Raw genomic sequence first — 17,879 nt, forward strand, 5'->3', positions numbered from 1 at the left:
GAGGCTTCCTCCTCTCTGTGGAGATGCTCTTTTATCTTGTTGAGTCACAGACCCCCCAAGAATCTGGACACCTCCCCAGCAAAACGCCCATTAACGGCTTTCCCTGTCTGCCGGTTGGGAAGCTCCTGGCTCCCTAAGCGGGTAGTAAGACCCTTGCTCCCTGCTTTCCCCAAACCTCTGGCTGCGGGGGACCCTGGAGAAATCCCACCACCAGCCCCCTCTGCGTGCTCACCACACACCAGGCACGTGCTGAACACCCACGGGCCCTCCACAGGCTCCGCCCACAACTCCAGGGGACACGTGACACTGCCGGCCCATTTTACAGATGGGGAAAACACCATGTCCTCAAGAAACCCGAAACTCTTTCAAGTCAAGGACTGTTCTTGGGACTGGGACCTGGCCAAGCTAGGTCACTGCTGACCACGAGGCCTGGAGGGAAACCTCAGCGGGGCCCCCGCTCCCTGGTCCCCAAGCCCCGTCCTCTGCAGATGGCTCTGAACCCCATTAGAACGGAGGGCCCTTCTCAGCACCACAGCTGACTGGACCAGTATCCCGGGTGTGATACAGGGACACCGACGCACCGCTCTCTAGGCTGCCCGGCAGCCTCTGGGGACACCTGAGTGCTCCCCAGTCAGGGTGCCCTCACCACCCAGGGCCCCAGTTGATCCTCCACTGGTGGGCGATGAAGTTGGGGGCAGAAGGAGCGAGCAGAAAACGCTGAAAGACCAGACAGAGGCAGGAGGCAGGAGGGGAGAGAGAAGTTTCTAGTAACGCAGCCCCAGGAGAAGGAGGTCTACGGAGAAGTGGTGTCACATCTCAGAGGGGCCGCACAACGTGAGCAACAAACGGACCCTTGCCAGACGGAGCGGCCTTTGTGCCAACAGCATCTCTGCGAGGGGCAGGCGTGGGGGCCCCCAGAGCCCAGGCGTGGACAGGCGTTGCCGCTCGCCCTGAAAGCGAGCCGGGAAGTAGCAACCCTCTGCCCAGGGGGTAGCTTTCTGTTTACAGACCAGACATGGTGGCCTTGGTTTCTGGACACAGAGTCAGATGAGAGAGAGCTTGTCTCCCGGCACAGGGCCGGCAGCTACCAAGGAGCACGGACGCCACACTCCACTCCCCCACAGTGAAGGGGACGCACCGGCAGCTCTGCCCTGCGGTCCCCAGGCCGGGCTGCAGGTGGGAGGAGGCCGGAGTTCGCAGCATCCTTCCAGACAGCTCCCAGGACAAGAGCTCTGGTCCCTCACGGTCTCCCGGCCGTAAGGTGACGGCAAGGCCCATGGCGGCCCAGCCAGCACAGTCCCAGAAAGGCCTCAGGAGGAAACACAGAGGACACGGGGCCCATCCCACGCTGGGCCTGGGCCCTGGAGCCACTCCGGGTTAGAACGCAGCTGAGGCCACCTGTAGGGTGGAGGCCCAGCCACAGGTGCACCGAGGGCCGCAGACCCCGCCTTCTTCTGGCCCCGGGACCCTCTGGAGGCAACAGATGGCCACCGGCAGGGATCACAGTCCCCAGAGAGAGTCTGGCCAGGCTGGTGTCCTTGCACGTCCAGGCATCTACAAAGGAGCCAGAGGCCCTCGGGGGGGTGGGGGGGCTGAGGAGCCGGCGGCCCTGGGGGGTGGGTAAGGAGCCGGCGGCCCTGGGGGAGGGGGGTAAGGAGCCAGCGGCCCTGGGGGAGGGGGGTAAGGAGCCGGCGGCCCTGGGGGAGGGGGGTAAGGAGCCGGCGGCCCTCAGGGGAGGTACAGGGCCACGACCACGTAGATGACCCAGCTGGTGGACACGAAGACCCCAAAGAGCAGGCTGAAGAGCACGAGCGAGCGGGCCTTGCGGGAAGCCTCCTCGGCCTGGGCCAGGTCCCCCCTGCTCAACGCCGCGCGGGTCTGCAACGAGACGGACGCAGGGAGTGGACACGGAGCCCCCAACGCCCCCGGCGCACCCCGGCAGGGCCAGGCCCCCGCACAGAGCTGGGAACACGGACAGCCTGCGGGCCGAGGGCCTGCCAGGGGCCACACCCTCGGCCTCACGACAGTCCTCACAACCAGCCTGAGACCCACCCGGGTCACTGCCCCCACCTTGCAGATGAGGAAACGAAGGCTCCGTTAAGGGACGCGGCCACAGGGCTGCACAGCTAGCCTGGAGCCGGATGTCACAGGCAGGCAGTGGCCTCCAGGCTCCCGCCTCCGCGCGGTCCTGACAGCTGCCGTCCCCCCTCCTCCGGCCTGGCTCACAATGGGGGAGCCTGACCATTGCGGGGAAGTCGGGGACCGGCCGGGCCTGCTGCGGGCAGAAGCCCCCAGGGGCTTGCCTACTCCATCAGAACATCCGTGCACCGGTGTCACTGGGTCCCCAGGGGCCCCGCGCCTGCTAACGGTCAGTGAGGTCAGGAGGGAGGAAGGAAGCTATACAGGTAATGGACGGACAGACGGACAGATGGACCAGTGGAAGGTGTCGGACACACAGGGACAGGTGGATGGTGAGTTAACAGACAAATGAATAGAGGGGTGGGGGGTCGGTGGGGCGAGTGGATGGACAGATGCAGAGCTAGAGGCGTCAAGGCGGAAGGCTGGAAGAAACGAGTGGATGGACGGGTGACCATCTCCACCGCACTCAGCACAAGCCCTCGCCGAGGCAGGCAGCTCCCTGGGCCTTAGCCATCGCTCACCCCTCCACTGGAACTTTCATAGAATTTTCTAGAACAGATCTTGAGTGGTATGGGGCAGAGACGGGAGAGGGGAGGAGGCGTCCATCGAAGGAGGGGTAAGGACCCTACAGTCAACAGATCACCATCTTCCCTATTCCTGCCCCCCTCCTGAGAGACCCATTGGCAGGGACGGGGGCGGGGGGAACGGGCTGGGTAGGCCCCACCCGGACTCTTACCCCCACTGCCCTGCCGGCCGGCCGCCCCACCCCCACCTACCTCGTGGGAGTAGACGATAGCGATGAGCCCCGTGAGGAGGCAACAGAAAAGGGTCACCAGCACGGACTCCATCATGTAGTCCTTGGGCAGGGGTCGGTGCTCCACCACGGGCACGCCGGGCACGGGGCTGTTGTACTGCGGGGGCAGGGTGACACAGCTGTGAGGACACGGCCGTCCAGGGCCCAGGGGGGGTCCCTCCGTCCGCCCCCGACTCCCGCCCAGTGAGGCTGTGGGTCACCGCGGGGTCAGGTCAGGGCCCTCGCGCTTTCTGCCTTCGCCCTCTGCACCCCCCCCCCGCCCCCAGGGGTCGTGTTACGGGTGCCTTCCACAAACTGCTCAGTCCAGGGTGAGCCGTGGCCACGCCTGTCCTGCCCGGCTCCCCCCACCGGGGCCTCTGAGCCCTCCTCCACAGGCCCCCAGGGTGTTCTGGTTTTCCTAAAGTCTGATCAAGTCATCTCCCACCCAAGGCCCCAGGGCCCCTCACAACGCACCCCGCCCTCCTTCCGTCCTTAAGCTGAGCCCACACCAGCGTTCCCAGAATAGCCAGGCCTGGCCACCCCCCCACACTGGGCCCAGAGCACCCCTCCCTCCTCCCTCAGAACTCAGCTCAAACGTCCCCACCTCTGGGAAGCCTTCCAGGCTTGCCCACCCCCCAGACTGCCTTGACCTTCTCCTTTCCCTCATCTGGGCACTAAAGCCCCTCTACAGGGGTCCCTTATGGCGACTGCTGGTCATCTGTGTGCCCATTCGCCCCACTCACCCACCCCCGCCTGGGAGGCGGCGAGAGAAGTGAGCCAGCGCGACAGGGGAGACCCGGGTACAGGGGGCGCACGCCAGCCACTCACCACCGGGAAGGACGCAAAGATCGGCGGCGTGGCGGGCGCGGGGTACAGGGGCGCGGCGGGCGGTGGCGGGTACAGGGCCTGGGGCGAGGGGCCGGGCTGGAAGAGGACCGGCCCCTGCGGGAAGGGCGGGTAGAGCAGGTGCACGGCCTTGGGGTCCGGCGGCGCATAGGGCGGGGGCTCGCCCACGAAGCCGATGTTGGGCACCCCTCCGGCGGCCACCTTGGGCCCCTGCCTGGCCTCGCCCGTGGCCTCGGCCTGGGTGGGGGCGGCCGTCGAGGCCTCGGCCGGGGGCTCGGCCCGGGGTTCCTCCGGGGCCGGGGAGCTGCCCCCAGCGGCGGCCGCTTCCTCGCTGGGCCCTCCGTCCTCATCCAGGAGCCGCGGGCGGCGCGGGAGCTGGGGCAGCGGGGGGCTGCGGGGGGCCTCGGGGGCGGCGGGGTCCTCGGGGCCACCGCCCCCTTTTGCGTCCGCTCCTGGGAAGAAACGTGCTGTGAGCAGTGGGACTTCTCCCCGGGAGCTGCCAGTCACAGCCCCTCCAGGGGACAAAGTCACAGCGTCGCTGCCAGTCCCCACGGCGCACGCGCCCCGCACTCCGGCCGCTCCCCGCGGGGCCCGGCGCTGGAAGAATCTAGCGGGAGGGGAAGGGTGAGATGAGAAAACAGAGGTGCGGGCGGAAGGGCTCCCGGCGTCACCCGCCCGCGCAGCACCAGGCTGGGATGGGACACAGGCCCCCTGCCCGCCTGGCCCCGGTCCCCAGGGCTGCCACTGGGTCCTGCCCCCACTGCCCTGTCCCTGGCAGGCGGGGCAGTAACATCTGCCAGGGTGGCCGAGCCAGAGGCCCAGCTTGTGAGGCAGGGAAGACGGGCGCCCGGCTGAGGCCGGACTCCAAAGAGTCAGGAGGCCCCAGGGGCCAAATGCCATCTGGGGCACAGACTGAACGGAATGGGGGCGGGGAAGGGGCAGGGCGGGGGGGGGGGTGGCACCGGCATCGGGAAGCGAGAGCACAGAGGCCCCCAGCGGCCACCCGGAGACGCCTGTGGAGACCCACGGAGCAGGGGCACCACTAAAATGGAGTCAGGAGGCCAGATGGGACACTCGCGTGTCCCGAGTGTCAGTGACACAGCCCAGCAGAGGCCTCCCGACAGGAGGCGTCGTGACCACAGCCCCAGCGGGGAAGGACGGCCGCTGCCTCCCCTGCGAGAGAGCCACCACCCCAGCCACTCGCAGGGAGAAGGCGCCCTCGCCCTGAACTCCCGCCCATGTCCGGGTCAGGACAGCCCCTCCCGGCGTCCTCCTCATAAGAGAATCCCCTTTTCTTTGTCGCACTTGCCCGTGGCTTTGCCCCGGCTCGCGTGTCCCAAGCTGCAATTCTCTGCTATTCCCGAATAAACCCATTTGTGCTGGTAAAGCAACGGGCTGTTATTTCTTAGGTTCTCACTCCAGATGCACCCAAGCAGGTTCTACAAGTCCTGAAGGTTCCCTGCAGCTCCTTAGGGACCGGGCCAAGGACCTTCTGGAGGGAGGGCCTGCAAGAGGGACCTGGGTGGGCATTCAAGGCCCCACGGGGGCGCCTGGGTGGCTCAGTGGGTTAAGCGTCTGACTTCGGCTCAGGTCATGATCTCACAGTTCGTGGGTTTGAGCCCCGCGTCGGGTTCTGTGCCGACAGCTCGGAGCCTGGAGCCTGCTTCGGATTCTTGTCTCCCTCTCTCTCTGCCCCTCCCCAGTCCCCCACTCATGCTCTTTCTCTCAAAAATAAAACTTAAAAAAGAAAAAAAAGGTCACAGGAGGCAGAGAGATAAGTAAACCAGCTGTAGCCCCAACAGCTCAGGGAGGGGGTAGGTGGGAGGAGCGTTGCTGAGATGCTGAGATCCCCCTCCCATTCGCTACCCCCTTCTCCCCTCCCAGGCGCCCTGGCACTGGTGGGCAGTCAGAGGCCAGGGGTCCTAGAGAGGAGGTGCCCCACAGCAGGGACAGCTGCACCCCCGAGAATTCCCCACCCACCCACTCCCAGCAGCCAGGGTCTCGCTCCCAGGCCCGCGGTGGGGTCGATGCGTCCACACCCTCGCCCGTGCTGACCCGCGAGTTCTGCACTCCTCAAATCGGACGCGGCAAGTGTCGTGCTTTGCCAACAGAACGCTGACAAACATCTTCCAAACAGGCTTTGCAAGCCTCTCTCTCCAGGTTACCGGGGCCGGGGAGCCCGTGTAACACCGGGGAGTGCACGCGGGGGGGACGGAAACGTTCAGGGAACAGACGGTAGTAAGAGCCGCACAACAGTGTGATGCCCCTGGACTGTGCACTTAAAAAACGGCGAGGAGGGGGGTCCTGGGTGGTTCAGTCGGCTGAGTATCTGACTCGATTGTCGCCCAGGTCATGATCTCTCAGCGGTTCAGGAGCCTGAGCCCCGCATCGGGCTCTGTGCTGGTGGTGCGGAGCCTGCTTGGGATTCTCTCTCTCTGCTTCTCCCCTGTGCTGACTCATGCGCTCTCTCTCAACCAATATCTTTTAAAAATGTAAATAAAATTCTGTGGTAAAACAGGGGCGCCCGGAGGGCTCAGTCAGTGGCACATGCGACTCTTGATCTCCGAGTCATGAGTTTGAGCCCCATGTTGGGCACACAGTTTACTTAAAGAAATATAGGGGTGACTGGGTGGCTCAGTCAATCGTCCGACTTCAGCTCAGGTCGTGGTCTCACAGTTTGTGAGTTCGAGCCCCACACTGGGCTCCGCACTCATGGTGCAGAGTCTGTTTGGGATTCTCTCTCTCCTCTTCTCTCTCTGCCCTTCTCCTGTCATCCTGTCTCTCAAAATAAATAAACTTAAAAAAATTTTTTTTTAATTTAAATCTAGGGGCGTCTGGGGGGCTCAGTCAGTTAAGCATCCGACTTCAGCTCAGGTCATGATCTCACAGTACGTGAGTTCGAGACCCGCATCAGGCTCTGTGCTGAATGTTTGCTCAGAGCCTGGAGCCTGCTTCGGATTCTGTGCCTCCTTCTCTGCCCCTCCCCTGCTCATGCTCTCTGTCTCTCAAAATTAAATAATGTAGGGGCGCCTGGGTGGCTTAGTCGGTTAAGCGTCCGACTTTCGCTCAGGTCATGATCCCGCGGTTCGTGGGTTCGAGCCCCGCGTCGGGCTCTGTGCTGACTGCCAGCTCGGAGCCTGGAGCCTGTTTCAGAGTCTGTGACTCCCTCTCTCTCTGACCCTCCCCTGCTCACGCTGTCTCTCTCTCTCTCTCCTAGAAATAAATAAAACATTAAAAAAAAGTTTAAAAAAAATTTAAATAAATGTAAAAAAATATATGTAAGTCTATCTCTCCTATGGATCTAGACAAAACACAAAAAAGTGACCAAAAGCAAACTGTGGAGTCGAACCCCAAAGAAGCGACCCTCAAGCGTGTGGGTTCCCACGCACTTCCTCTCATTTCCCGCAGGCGCCAGCCCGGCCAGAGCGACGTGATGGAGCAGGACGGGGGGACCAAAGCCCTCCAGAGGCCTGGTCACACTCGGGCCGGAGGAAGGAAGAAAGGGGCCTGCAGAATGGAGACGCCGGGGAAACCCCGGTGTCAAGGGGAGGCCACCGAGGGGACCGGGCGGCAGTCGACCCCAGAGCTGGAGGCCCACGCGCAGAGGCTCCCCACCACCTCCCCTGTGCCCGGGGTGTGGGCTCCACTTGCCTTCCCCACTCCCAGACGCTGCCCCCCCCCACGGCCTTCAGACGGTGACGCGGTGCTGAGACCCCCCCCCCCACCCCGGACCGTACATGTGACCAAACCCAGTTAAGGCCTCTGTCTAGACCTGTAAGACCTGGTGGGGCCCTGAGGTGAGCCCGCAGGGGAGACCCTCGCTCCTTAAACCTGCCACTTGCTCTCTGGAGTGGCCCGTCTCTTTCTTCAGACTCTCCCTGCCTTCTGAGTGCAGGGGACCAGCTTCAGATCGCACTCGAGAATGTGCCAGCCCACACCTAGGAAGGAAGGGGCTGCAGAGGGGGACCCCCCAGTCTGTGCGAGAACCGGGTTGACCAGCGTTATCTGAGTCTTCCCGGGACTTTCTCAGATTTACTACTAAAATGCGTACATCCTGGGAACACCCCTCAGCCTCGGACGAATTGGGACGATCAGTCGCCCCGGAATGGATCCGCAGGTCCTAGGCTCACCCCCGAGCTGCATTTGTCAGGGACAGACCCAGACCAGCCAAACAGGACACCAAACAAGACCGCCGAATAGCCAGAAAACAGTGAACCAAATGGCAGTAAGTACACCCCTGTCAGTAGTTAAGGGGCGCCTGGGTGGCTCAGTCGGTTAAGCGTCCGACTTCGGCTCAGGTCATGATCTCAGAGTTTGTGCGTTCGAGCCCCGCGTCAGGCTCTGTGCTGACAGCTCAGAGCCTGGAGCCTGTTTCAGATTCTGTGTCTCCCTCTCTCTCTGACCCTCTCCTTCTCAAGCTGTCTCTCTCTCTCTCTCTCTCTCAGAAATAAAATTTTTTAAAAAGTTAAAAGAAATTATTTTTAAGAAAAAAATAAAAGAAATAAAATGGTCGCTATTTGCAGCTGACAGGATATTAACAGAAAACAAAACTCCACCAAAATACTCAGAATTAATGAATGAATTCAGTGAAGTTGCAGGATACAAAATCAATAAACAGAACTCCAATGCATTTCTATCCACTAAAAATGAACTATCAGAAACAGAAATTAAGAAAATAATCCATTTAGAGGAGTCTGGTTGGCTCAGTTGATGGGCCATGTAACCCTTGATCTTGGAATTATAGGTTGCAGCCCCATATTGAGTATAGCAATTACTTAAAAATAAAATCTTTAAGGGGCGCCTGGGTGGCTTAGTCGGTTAAGCGTCCGACTTTCGCTTGGGTCATGATCTTGCGGTCGTGGGTTCGAGCCCCGCATCGGGCTCTGTGCTGACTGCCAGCTCAGAGCCTGGAGCCTCTTTCGGTCTGTGACTCCCTCTCTCTCTGACCCTCCCCTGCTCACGCTGTCTCTCTCTCTCTCCTAGAAATAAATAAAAAACAAAAAAAAAAATCTTTAAAAAAAAGAAAGGAAACAACCCATTTACAATTGCATCCAACAGAATATCTAAAATCATAATAATACCTAGGAATAAATTTATCCTTTTTGAAAGTAAACTCTACCCCCAATGTGGGGCTTGAACTCAGGACCCCAAGATCAAGAGTTGCATGCTCTACTGACTGAACCAGCAAGGCACCCCTAGAAATCAAGTTACAGGCACCTGAGTGGCTCAGTTGGTTAAGCGTCTGACTTCAGCTCAGGTCATGATCTCATGGTCCACGAGTTCAAGCTCTGCATCAGGCTCTGTGCTAACAGCTCAGAGCCTGGAACCTGCTTTGGATTCTGTGTCACCCTCTCTCCCTGCCCCACCCATTCATGCTCTGGCTCACTCTCTCTCAAAAATAAACCAATATTTAAAAAAAATTAACCATGAAGGTATAAGACCTATACGCCAAAGATGAGAAGACATTAACGAAAGAAAATGAAGACAACAACACAAATAAATGGAAAGCTATTCTACATTCATGGATTGGAAGAATACTGTTAAAATATCCATACTACTACCCAAAGTAATATACAGATGTAGCGCAATCCCTATCAAAAATCCAATGGCATTTCCCACAGAAATAAAGTGATCCTAAAATTTGTATGGAACCACAAAAGACCCCGAAGAGTCAAAGCAATCTTGACAAAGAAGAACAAGGCATCACGCTCCCTGATTTCACACTGTATCACAAAGAAATTGTAATTAAAAAAAAAATAAAGAGGGACAATTGGGTGACTCCATCGGTTGGGTGTCCGGCTTTTGATTTCGGCTCAGGTCATGAGATCAAGCATTGCGTCAGGGTCCACGCTGAGCATGGAGCCTGCTTAAGATTCTTTCTCTGCCTCTCCCCCTCTCCTCCACTAGGGTGCTCTCTCTCTCTCAAAAACAAAACGACCCAGACACACAGATCAATGAAACAGAGGGCCCAGAAATAAACCCATGCACATACTGTTAACTGATGTACAGAAGAGCCAAGAATATACAATGGGGAAATGAGCGCCTCTTTGATAAATGGCTCTGGGAAAACTGAACAGCCACATGCCAAAGAATGAGACATCCGCTCTCTTACACGAAACACAAGAATGAACTCCAAACAGATTAAAGACTTGAATTGAAGACCTGAAGCCATAAAGCTTCTACAGGAAGACATAGGCAGAAAGCTCCTTGGCATCGGTCTTGGTGGGTGAGGACATTTTGGATTTACCATGAGAAGCAAAAGCAACCGATGTACAAATTAGCAAGGGGGACCCCATCCAGCTACAAAGCTTCCACACAGCAAGAGGACCATCACCAAAGTGAAAAGGCAACGTACTGAGTGGAAGGAAATATTGGCAAATCATGTATCTGATAAGGGGCGAATATCCAAAATATGCAAACAATTCCTAGAACTCAATAGCAAAAAAAACAGAAAAGAAAAAAGAAAAAAAACAATCCAAATAAAAACAAATATTTTTTATATAAAATCTCTCTCTATATATAGATATATCTCACTCTATATATATAATATACATAGATAAATACATCTCTCTCTATATATCTCGCTCTATGTATAAAGAGAGACAGATAGGTAGATAGATATAGATATATCCCTCTCTCTAAATCTCTCTGAATATGTATAGATATATCGCCCCCACCGAAACCTTAAGCAGGCTCCATGCCCAATGCAGGGCCCGAACTCACCACCCTGAGATCATGACCTGAGCTGAGATCAAGAGTTGGATTCCCAACACTGAGCCACCCAGGTGCCCCCCAGAAAGCGTTTTTTAAAAAGGGAACCAAATGGATATATGCTAACTAACCTGAATGTAAATTTTAAAAAAAAATAAATTTAATAAATTAAAACTTTTTTGAAAAGGGAACCAAATGGAAATTTTCAACTAAAGCACATAATGCTTTACGTCATTATGATTTTAAAAGGGGGCTCCTGGGTGACTTGGTTGGTTGGGCACTGGCTCTTGATTTAGGTCAGGATCTCACAGTTTTCTGAGTTCAAGTCCTGTGTTGGGCGCTGTGCTGGTGCCGCGGAACCTGCTTGGGATTCTCCCTCTCTCTCTGCCCCTCCCCCGCTCTCAAAAATAAATAAACATTAAAAAAAAATCCATGCACCTCATTACAATCATTATGATTTTAAAAGGGGGCTCCTGGGTGACTTGGTTGGTTGGGCACTGGCTCTTGATTTAGGTCAGGATCTCACAGTTTTCTGAGTTCAAGTCCTGTGTTGGGCGCTGTGCTGGTGCCGCGGAACCTGCTTGGGATTCTCCCTCTCTCTCTGCCCCTCCCCTGCTTACGCTGTCTCTCTCAAAATAAACTTAAAAAATAATTTTAAAAATTCAAAAGTCAGAAAAAAAAAAAAAAAACAGAGGCAAGGATGTGGAGAAAATGGATCCCTGTACAGCTCTGGTAGGAATGTAAAATGGTGCGGCCACCGTGGATAAACACCGTTAACAGTAGTTCTCAAAAGAGCAAAAACAGAATTTCTAGATGATTCAATCATTCCACTTCTGGGTAGACAGCCAAAGCACGGAGAGCAGAGGCTGCAGGAAATCCGCGGGCACCCTTGTGGTTGACGCAGTATTCACAACAGCTAAGACGGAGCAGCAGCCCAATTGTCCACTGATGGACGTACAGATAACAAACATGGAGGGCACCTGAGGGCTCAGCTGGCTCAGGTCATGATCTCACAGTTCGTGAGTTCGAGCCCCGTGTCGGGCTCTGTGCTGACAGCTCGGAGCCTGGAGCCTGCTTCGGATTCTATGTCTCCTTCTCTCTCTGCCCCTCCCCTGCTCACGCTGTCTCTCTCTCTCAAAAATAAATGTTAAAAAAAATAAAAACAAACAAACACAGTCTATCCAACAACCGAGTATTGCTCAGCCTCAGGAAGGAAGGAAATTCCGACACACTCTACAATACGGAGCGACCGTCAGGACGTTATGCTAATGAAATAAGCCAGTCGCAAAAAGAGAAATATTGTAGCTGTCCAGGGATGTGACGCTGACGCTCAGGCAAAAGGAGAAGGGGGGTCACCAGGAGCTGGGGGCGAGGGGTGCAGGGAGTCGCCGTTTCATGGGGACAGAGTTTCAGTTTGGGAAGATGAAGAGAGTTCTGGGGACCGACGGCGGTGAGGACACACGGCAGTGCGAATGCACTGAACTAGAACTTTCAAAATGAAACACTTAAGGTTATGTGTATTTCACCACCAGTTTTTTTATTTTAAAAAAATTTTTAATGTTTATTTTTTGTTGAAGGGGAGAGACAGAGCACGACCAGGGGAGGGGCAGAGAGAGGGAGACACAGAATCCGAAGCAGGCTATTTCCTTTCGTAAGGATTTATAGGGTTTTCTTCCCCTGTAGATCCCACCCGTTTCTTTGAAAGGTCATTTCTAAGTATTTTGGTTTTTGTTACTATTTTGCCTAGGAATTTTTTTTCATTCCAGTTTTTGCAAATGAGTATTGCTGGTATGTTGGAAAGCAATTTCATTTTCATACATGTATTCTGTTTCCAACGTTCTTGCTGAAGTTATTTTTTAACTAGTTCTAAATTTGGGAGTAATGGCTGCAGTTTCCATTGCCAATCAAAATTATAACATTGTCTTGCTTTTCCAATCAAATATTTCACTGGTTTGCAATGTCTTGAGTTATTTCTCAGCCAGAACTTTCAAAAAATTTTTGTACGTTTATTTATTTTTGAGAGAGAGATGGAGACAGAGGATGAGCAGGGGAGGGGCAGAGAGAGAGGGAGACACAGAATCCAAAGCAGGCTCCAGGCTCCGAGCTGTCAGCACAGAGGCCGATCTAAGACTTGAACACAAACTGTGAGGTCATGACCTGAGCCAAAGTCAGACGCTTAACCGACTGAGCCACCCGGGCACCCCACACCACAATTTTTTTTTTTTTTTTAATGAGGAAAAAAATAACCAAAATGCCCATGTACTAGCACATAGTTCTGTGAGCCAGAAGTCCAGGCAGCTCAGTTCAGGGTCTTAGAAGGCCAATATCAAGGCCTCAGTTCGACGGGGCTCATATCTAGAGCTCTAGGGAAGAATCAACTTCCAGCTTCATTCAACTCGCTGGCAAATTCCAGTTCTGTGGGTCTGAGGCTCTCTGCCCCCAGAGGCCACATACAGTCCTTCCCATGTGACCCTCTCCATCTCTGACGCCAGGCGCAGCCCATCAGATCCTTCTCATGCTTCAAAATTCTCTGTCTTCCTTTCTGCTGCCAGATAGAGAGATCACTCTGCTTTTAAAGGACTCACCCGACTGGGTCAGGCCTACTCAGATAATCTCTGTATTTTAAGATCGGCTGACTTGGGACTTTAATTCCATCTACACAATCCTAACGTAGCAGCACTGAGATCAGTATTCTTTTGACTAGCTAGAGGAGGGGGGTCTGGGGGTCATCTTTATTCTGTGTACCACAAGTAAAACAAGCTACTCTCAGATGAAACAGGGAGGAGTCCTTGCCAGAGACCTTCTGGAACAGAAAGGCTGAAAGTTCATTGGGCTGAAAAGAAGGGATGCCAGAGAGCGACTTAGAAATTTCGGGTGAAGAAAGAACAACTATCGAGGTAAATATAAAAGATTCTTTTTCCTCCTAAATTTGTTAATAGACATAGGACTGTTAAAAGCAAAAATTATAACATTTTATAGTGTTTTCTTTTTTAAGTTTATTTATTGTGAAAGACAATGTGCCAGCAGGGTAGGGGCAGAGGTAGAGCGAGAGAGAGAATCCCAAGCAGGCTCCATCAGAGCAGAGCCCGACGCGGGGCTCGGACTCATGAAACTGTGAGATCATGACCTGAGCTGAAATCATGAGTCAAACACTTAACCAACTGAGCCACCCAGGCGCCCCTGGTGAGTTTTCAATGTATGTAAATATATGTAGATGTATGTAAATGTATTATACATGAAAACCATAGTTTAATGGATGTGAGAGTAAAGAATCCTGTAAGGTTACAAAGGACTACTGGAAGTGACATAATATTAACTCTAAGCAGACTGTGAAAAGTTAGGTATGTTTCATAATCCCTAGAGCAACCACTAAAATAACAACATCAAGTACGTAGCCAAAACACCAAGATAGAAGTTAAAATGGAATATTAAAAAATATTCAAATACTGGGGCACCTGGCTGGCTCAGTAGTAGAGCATGCCCCTCTTGATCTGAGGATTGAGTTCAAGCCCCACATTAGGCGTAGAAAATACTTAAAAACAGCATCTTAAAAAATTTTTCAAATATTACCCAAGGGGAGGAAGGTATGGGACTAGGAGATAAACCAGAGGAACCAAACCATAGAGAAGACAAAGAGAAAAAAATAATAAAATTATAGACTTAAATACGACCATTTCAGTAATTACATTAGGGGTGTCTGGATCGCTAAGTCGGCTGAGCATCTGACTTCGGCTCAGGTCATGATCTCGCGGTTCATGAGTTCGAGCCCCACGTCAGACTCTGTGCTGACAGCTCAGAGCCTGGAGCCTGCTTCAGATTCTGTGTCTCCCTCTCTCTCTGACCCTCCCCTGCTTGCACGCTGTCTCACTCTTCCTCAAAAATAAATAAAAACATTTAAAAAAATTTTTAATTACATTAAATATTAATGGTCTAAACAGTCCAATTAAAAAGAAGAGATGGACAGAATGAATAAAAGCCAAGACCTACAAGGGTACCTACAACAGATGCTGTTTAAATAAAAAGACACAAAAAGGTTGAAAGTAAATGGATGGGAAGGATACGCCATGCCAACGGTAAGCAAAAAAAGGCTACAGTGGATTTTAATATCAGATAAAATAGACTTCAAGACAGGGTTGGGGCGCCTGGGTGGCTCAGTCAGTTAAGCGTCCGACTTCGGCTCAGGTCATGATCTCACGGTTTGTGAGTTCGAGCCCCACGTCGGGCTCTGTGCTGACAGACAGCTCAGAGCCTGGAGCCTGTTTCAGATTCTAAGTCTCCCTCTCTCTCTCTCTGCCCCTCCCCTGCTCATGCTGTCTCTCTCTCTCAGAAATAAATTAAAAAAAAATTTTTTTTTAATTTTTAAAAAGACAGGGTATTATCAGTAATAAAGAGGAACACTTCATAATGATAAAAGGGACAATTCACCAGGAAGGCATAAACAACTATAAAGGCATGTGTCCCTAATACCAGAACTTCAGTATACATGAAACAAAAATTTATAGAGATAGAGAAGTATACAAAATTTACAACCATAATAAAAGATTTCAACACTCTTCTTAAAGAAATTAATAGAATAACTGGACAAAACAGCATTCAGGACACAACTGACCTGACCAATGCTATAAACTATGTTGATCAACCAATGTTTACAGAATATGACATCCACTAATTGCAGACACTGTTCTTTCCAAGGGCAAAAGGTACATTCACAAAGATCACATGCCAGGCCATAAAACAAGTCTCAATGTTAAAAACAAAACTGAAATAACTCAAACTGTTATTCTCTGACCAACCACAACAGAAGTAAGTTAGAAACCAGTAACAACGATCTATATAGGGTAATACCTAATATCTAAAAAATAATCTACATACTTCAGAAGAATTCATGGATCAAAAATAAAATCATGAGGCAAGTTAGAAAGCATTTTGAACTGAATGATAATGAAATGCGGCTAGTGCAGTTCTTAGAGGGAGACACAGAGCTTTAAATGACTATATTAGTGGGGGCGCTTGGATGGCTCAGTTGGTTAAGCGTCTGACTCTTGATCTCAGCTCAGGTCATAATCTTGCAGTTTGTGGATTCAAGCCCTGTGTCAGGCTCTACACTGACAGTACAGAGCCTGCTAGGGATTTCAGCGCTTGCTCTCTCTCTCTCTCTCTCTTTCTCTCTCTGCTCCTCTCTCGCTCACTGTCTCTGTCCCTCTCAAAAAAAAAAAAAAAAAAAGAACTTTAAAAAATAAAAAATGACTACATTAGAAAAAAAAGAAAGGTTTAAAATCAATGATCTATAGTCCATCTTGGAATCTTGCTAGAAAAGGAAGAGCAAAGTAAACACACTGCAGATAGAAGTATGAAACAATAAAGAACAAATATCAAGGAAATAGGCGCGCCTGGCTGGCTCATTCGGAAGAGCATATGACTCTGAATCTTGGGGTCATGAGTTCGAGCCCCATGTTGGGTATAGAGATTACCTAAAAACATGAAATATATTCTTTTAAAAAAAATCAGTGAAATAGAAAATAGACAGTAGAAAACATTAACAAAGTCAAAAGATGGTTCTTTGAAAAGATCAAATTGACAGACCTCTAAAAAAACAAACAAACAAACAAGTTGACAAACCTCTACCTAGACTTATGAAGAAAAAAAGAGAAGACAAATAGGCATGTCTGGATGAAAAAGGGGTTATCATCACAGATCCTACAGACATTAAAAGGAAATTAAGAGAATGCTACAAACACCTTAAGTCAACAAACCTGACAATGTAAATGAAAGAAATTTCTTTCTCCAACTCTCCAAAATTGAGACAAGAACAAACAGGAAATCTGAATCGTTGTATTTCTGTTAAACTTGTTACCAAAAACAAAAAAGCTCTATGCCCAGATGCTTTCACTGCTAAAGTCTATCAAACATTCAAAACAAAAAAAACAAAAAAAAAAACTCATATTACAGTTTTTTTAAACAGAGGAGGTAAAATCACTGCCAAAATCAAGAGACTGTAAAAGGAATAAAACTCTCCTTGTCTGCAGGTGATATGCTTGTTACATAGAGAATCCAGGAAATCTACACCAATTTCAAAAACAAATAAATGGACCTAATACGGTCAAAGGTTAAATGAATTTAATACGGTCAAAGGTTACAAGGTTAATATACAGAATCAATTATGTTCTTATGCACCAGTAGCAAACAATTAAAAAATAAAATTAAAACTAAACTCCAATTCACAATAGCACCAAGAGAACTGGAAAATACCTGGGAATAAATCAAACCAATGAATTCCAAAATATCTACACTGAAAATTACAAAGCACCTGAGAAATTAAAGAAGTCCTAAATAAATGGAAAGGTATATACCATGTTCATTGTTCAGAACACTCAAACTGTTAAGATAACAATTCTCCCCACATTCATCTATAAATTCATTGCAATCACAATAAAAATTCTAGCAGGCTTTTTTTAAATATAAAAAGTGACAAGCTCATTATAAAATTTTTATGAAAATGGGGCCCCTCACTGCTCAATTGGTTGAGCATCCGATTCTTGATTTCGGCTCAGGTCATGATCTCAGGGCTGTGGGATCAAATTCTCTCCCTCTCTCTCTCTCTGCCCCACTCCTGCTCGCTCTCTCTGAAATAAATAAAGGAATAAAACTTTTATGAAAATAGAAAGCACCTAGAATCACCAAAACAATTTTCAAAAGGAAGACAAAATCAGGGGCTCCTGGGTGGCTTAGTCAGTTAAGCATCTGACTTCGGTTCAGGTCATGATCTCACGGTTTGTGGGTTCGAGTCCCACGTCAGGCTCTGTGCTGACAGCTCAGAGCCTGGAGCCTGCTTGGGATTCTGTGTCTTCTTCTCTCTCTGCCCGCCCCCCACCCCCTCGCTCTTGATCTTTCTCTCTCAAAAATAAACATTAAAAAATAAAAAATAAATAAAAAGGAAGACAAAATCCAAAGACTCTACTTGATTTCAAGACATACTATAAACCCAGGACAGAACAGATGCTTCATTACTAATCAAATAATAGACACATATGATCAATGGAGCATTAAAATATGAGAATGTGGAAAGACACACACATACTTGGTCAGCTGATTTTTGCCCAAGTTTCTAAGGCAATTCGGTGGAGAAGGAAAGCCTTTTTTAATAACTAATATAGAATCAGGGCACCTGGGTGGCTCAGATGGTTAAGCATCCAACCCTGGCTCAGGTCATGATCTCACAGTTCATGATGTTGAGTCCCACATCGGGCTCTGTGCTGACAGCTCAGAGCCCGGAGCCTGCTTCCGATTCTGTGTCTCCCTCTCTCTCTGCCCTCCCCTGCTCACACACTGTCACTGTCTCTCTCTCTCTCAAAAATAAATTAAAAAAAATTTTTAAACATATTTAAAAAAT

General features: G+C 51.1%; 1 protein-coding gene across 1 annotated transcript; it reads right to left on the reverse strand.

Moving 5' to 3' along the window:
- Positions 1 to 1,728: 1,728 nt before the first annotated feature.
- On the reverse strand, positions 1,729 to 14,555 carry PRRT1B (proline rich transmembrane protein 1B). Its single transcript, XM_039229551.1, has 4 exons — positions 14,551 to 14,555; positions 3,737 to 4,385; positions 2,916 to 3,050; positions 1,729 to 1,878 (listed from the first exon to the last, which is right to left on the reverse strand). The coding sequence occupies exons 1-4, from the start codon at positions 14,553 to 14,555 to the stop codon at positions 1,729 to 1,731; spliced, it is 939 nt and encodes a 312-aa protein (XP_039085482.1).
- Positions 14,556 to 17,879: the final 3,324 nt, after the last annotated feature.

This window comes from Hyaena hyaena, unplaced genomic scaffold, assembly GCF_003009895.1.
Source record: "Hyaena hyaena isolate Hyena2069 unplaced genomic scaffold, ASM300989v1 scaffold_38, whole genome shotgun sequence".
NCBI classification, from domain to species: domain Eukaryota; kingdom Metazoa; phylum Chordata; class Mammalia; order Carnivora; family Hyaenidae; genus Hyaena; species Hyaena hyaena.

Excerpts from the sequence above, each read along its gene's own strand:
- PRRT1B (XM_039229551.1), bottom strand. Across the intron at positions 3,051-3,736 it reads GTGGCTGGCGTGCGCCCCCT|TACAACAGCCCCGTGCCCGG; the intron begins GTACCCGGGTCT and ends CTGCCCCCGCAG. Across the intron at positions 1,879-2,915 it reads CTATCGTCTACTCCCACGAG|ACCCGCGCGGCGTTGAGCAG; the intron begins GTAGGTGGGGGT and ends GTCTCGTTGCAG.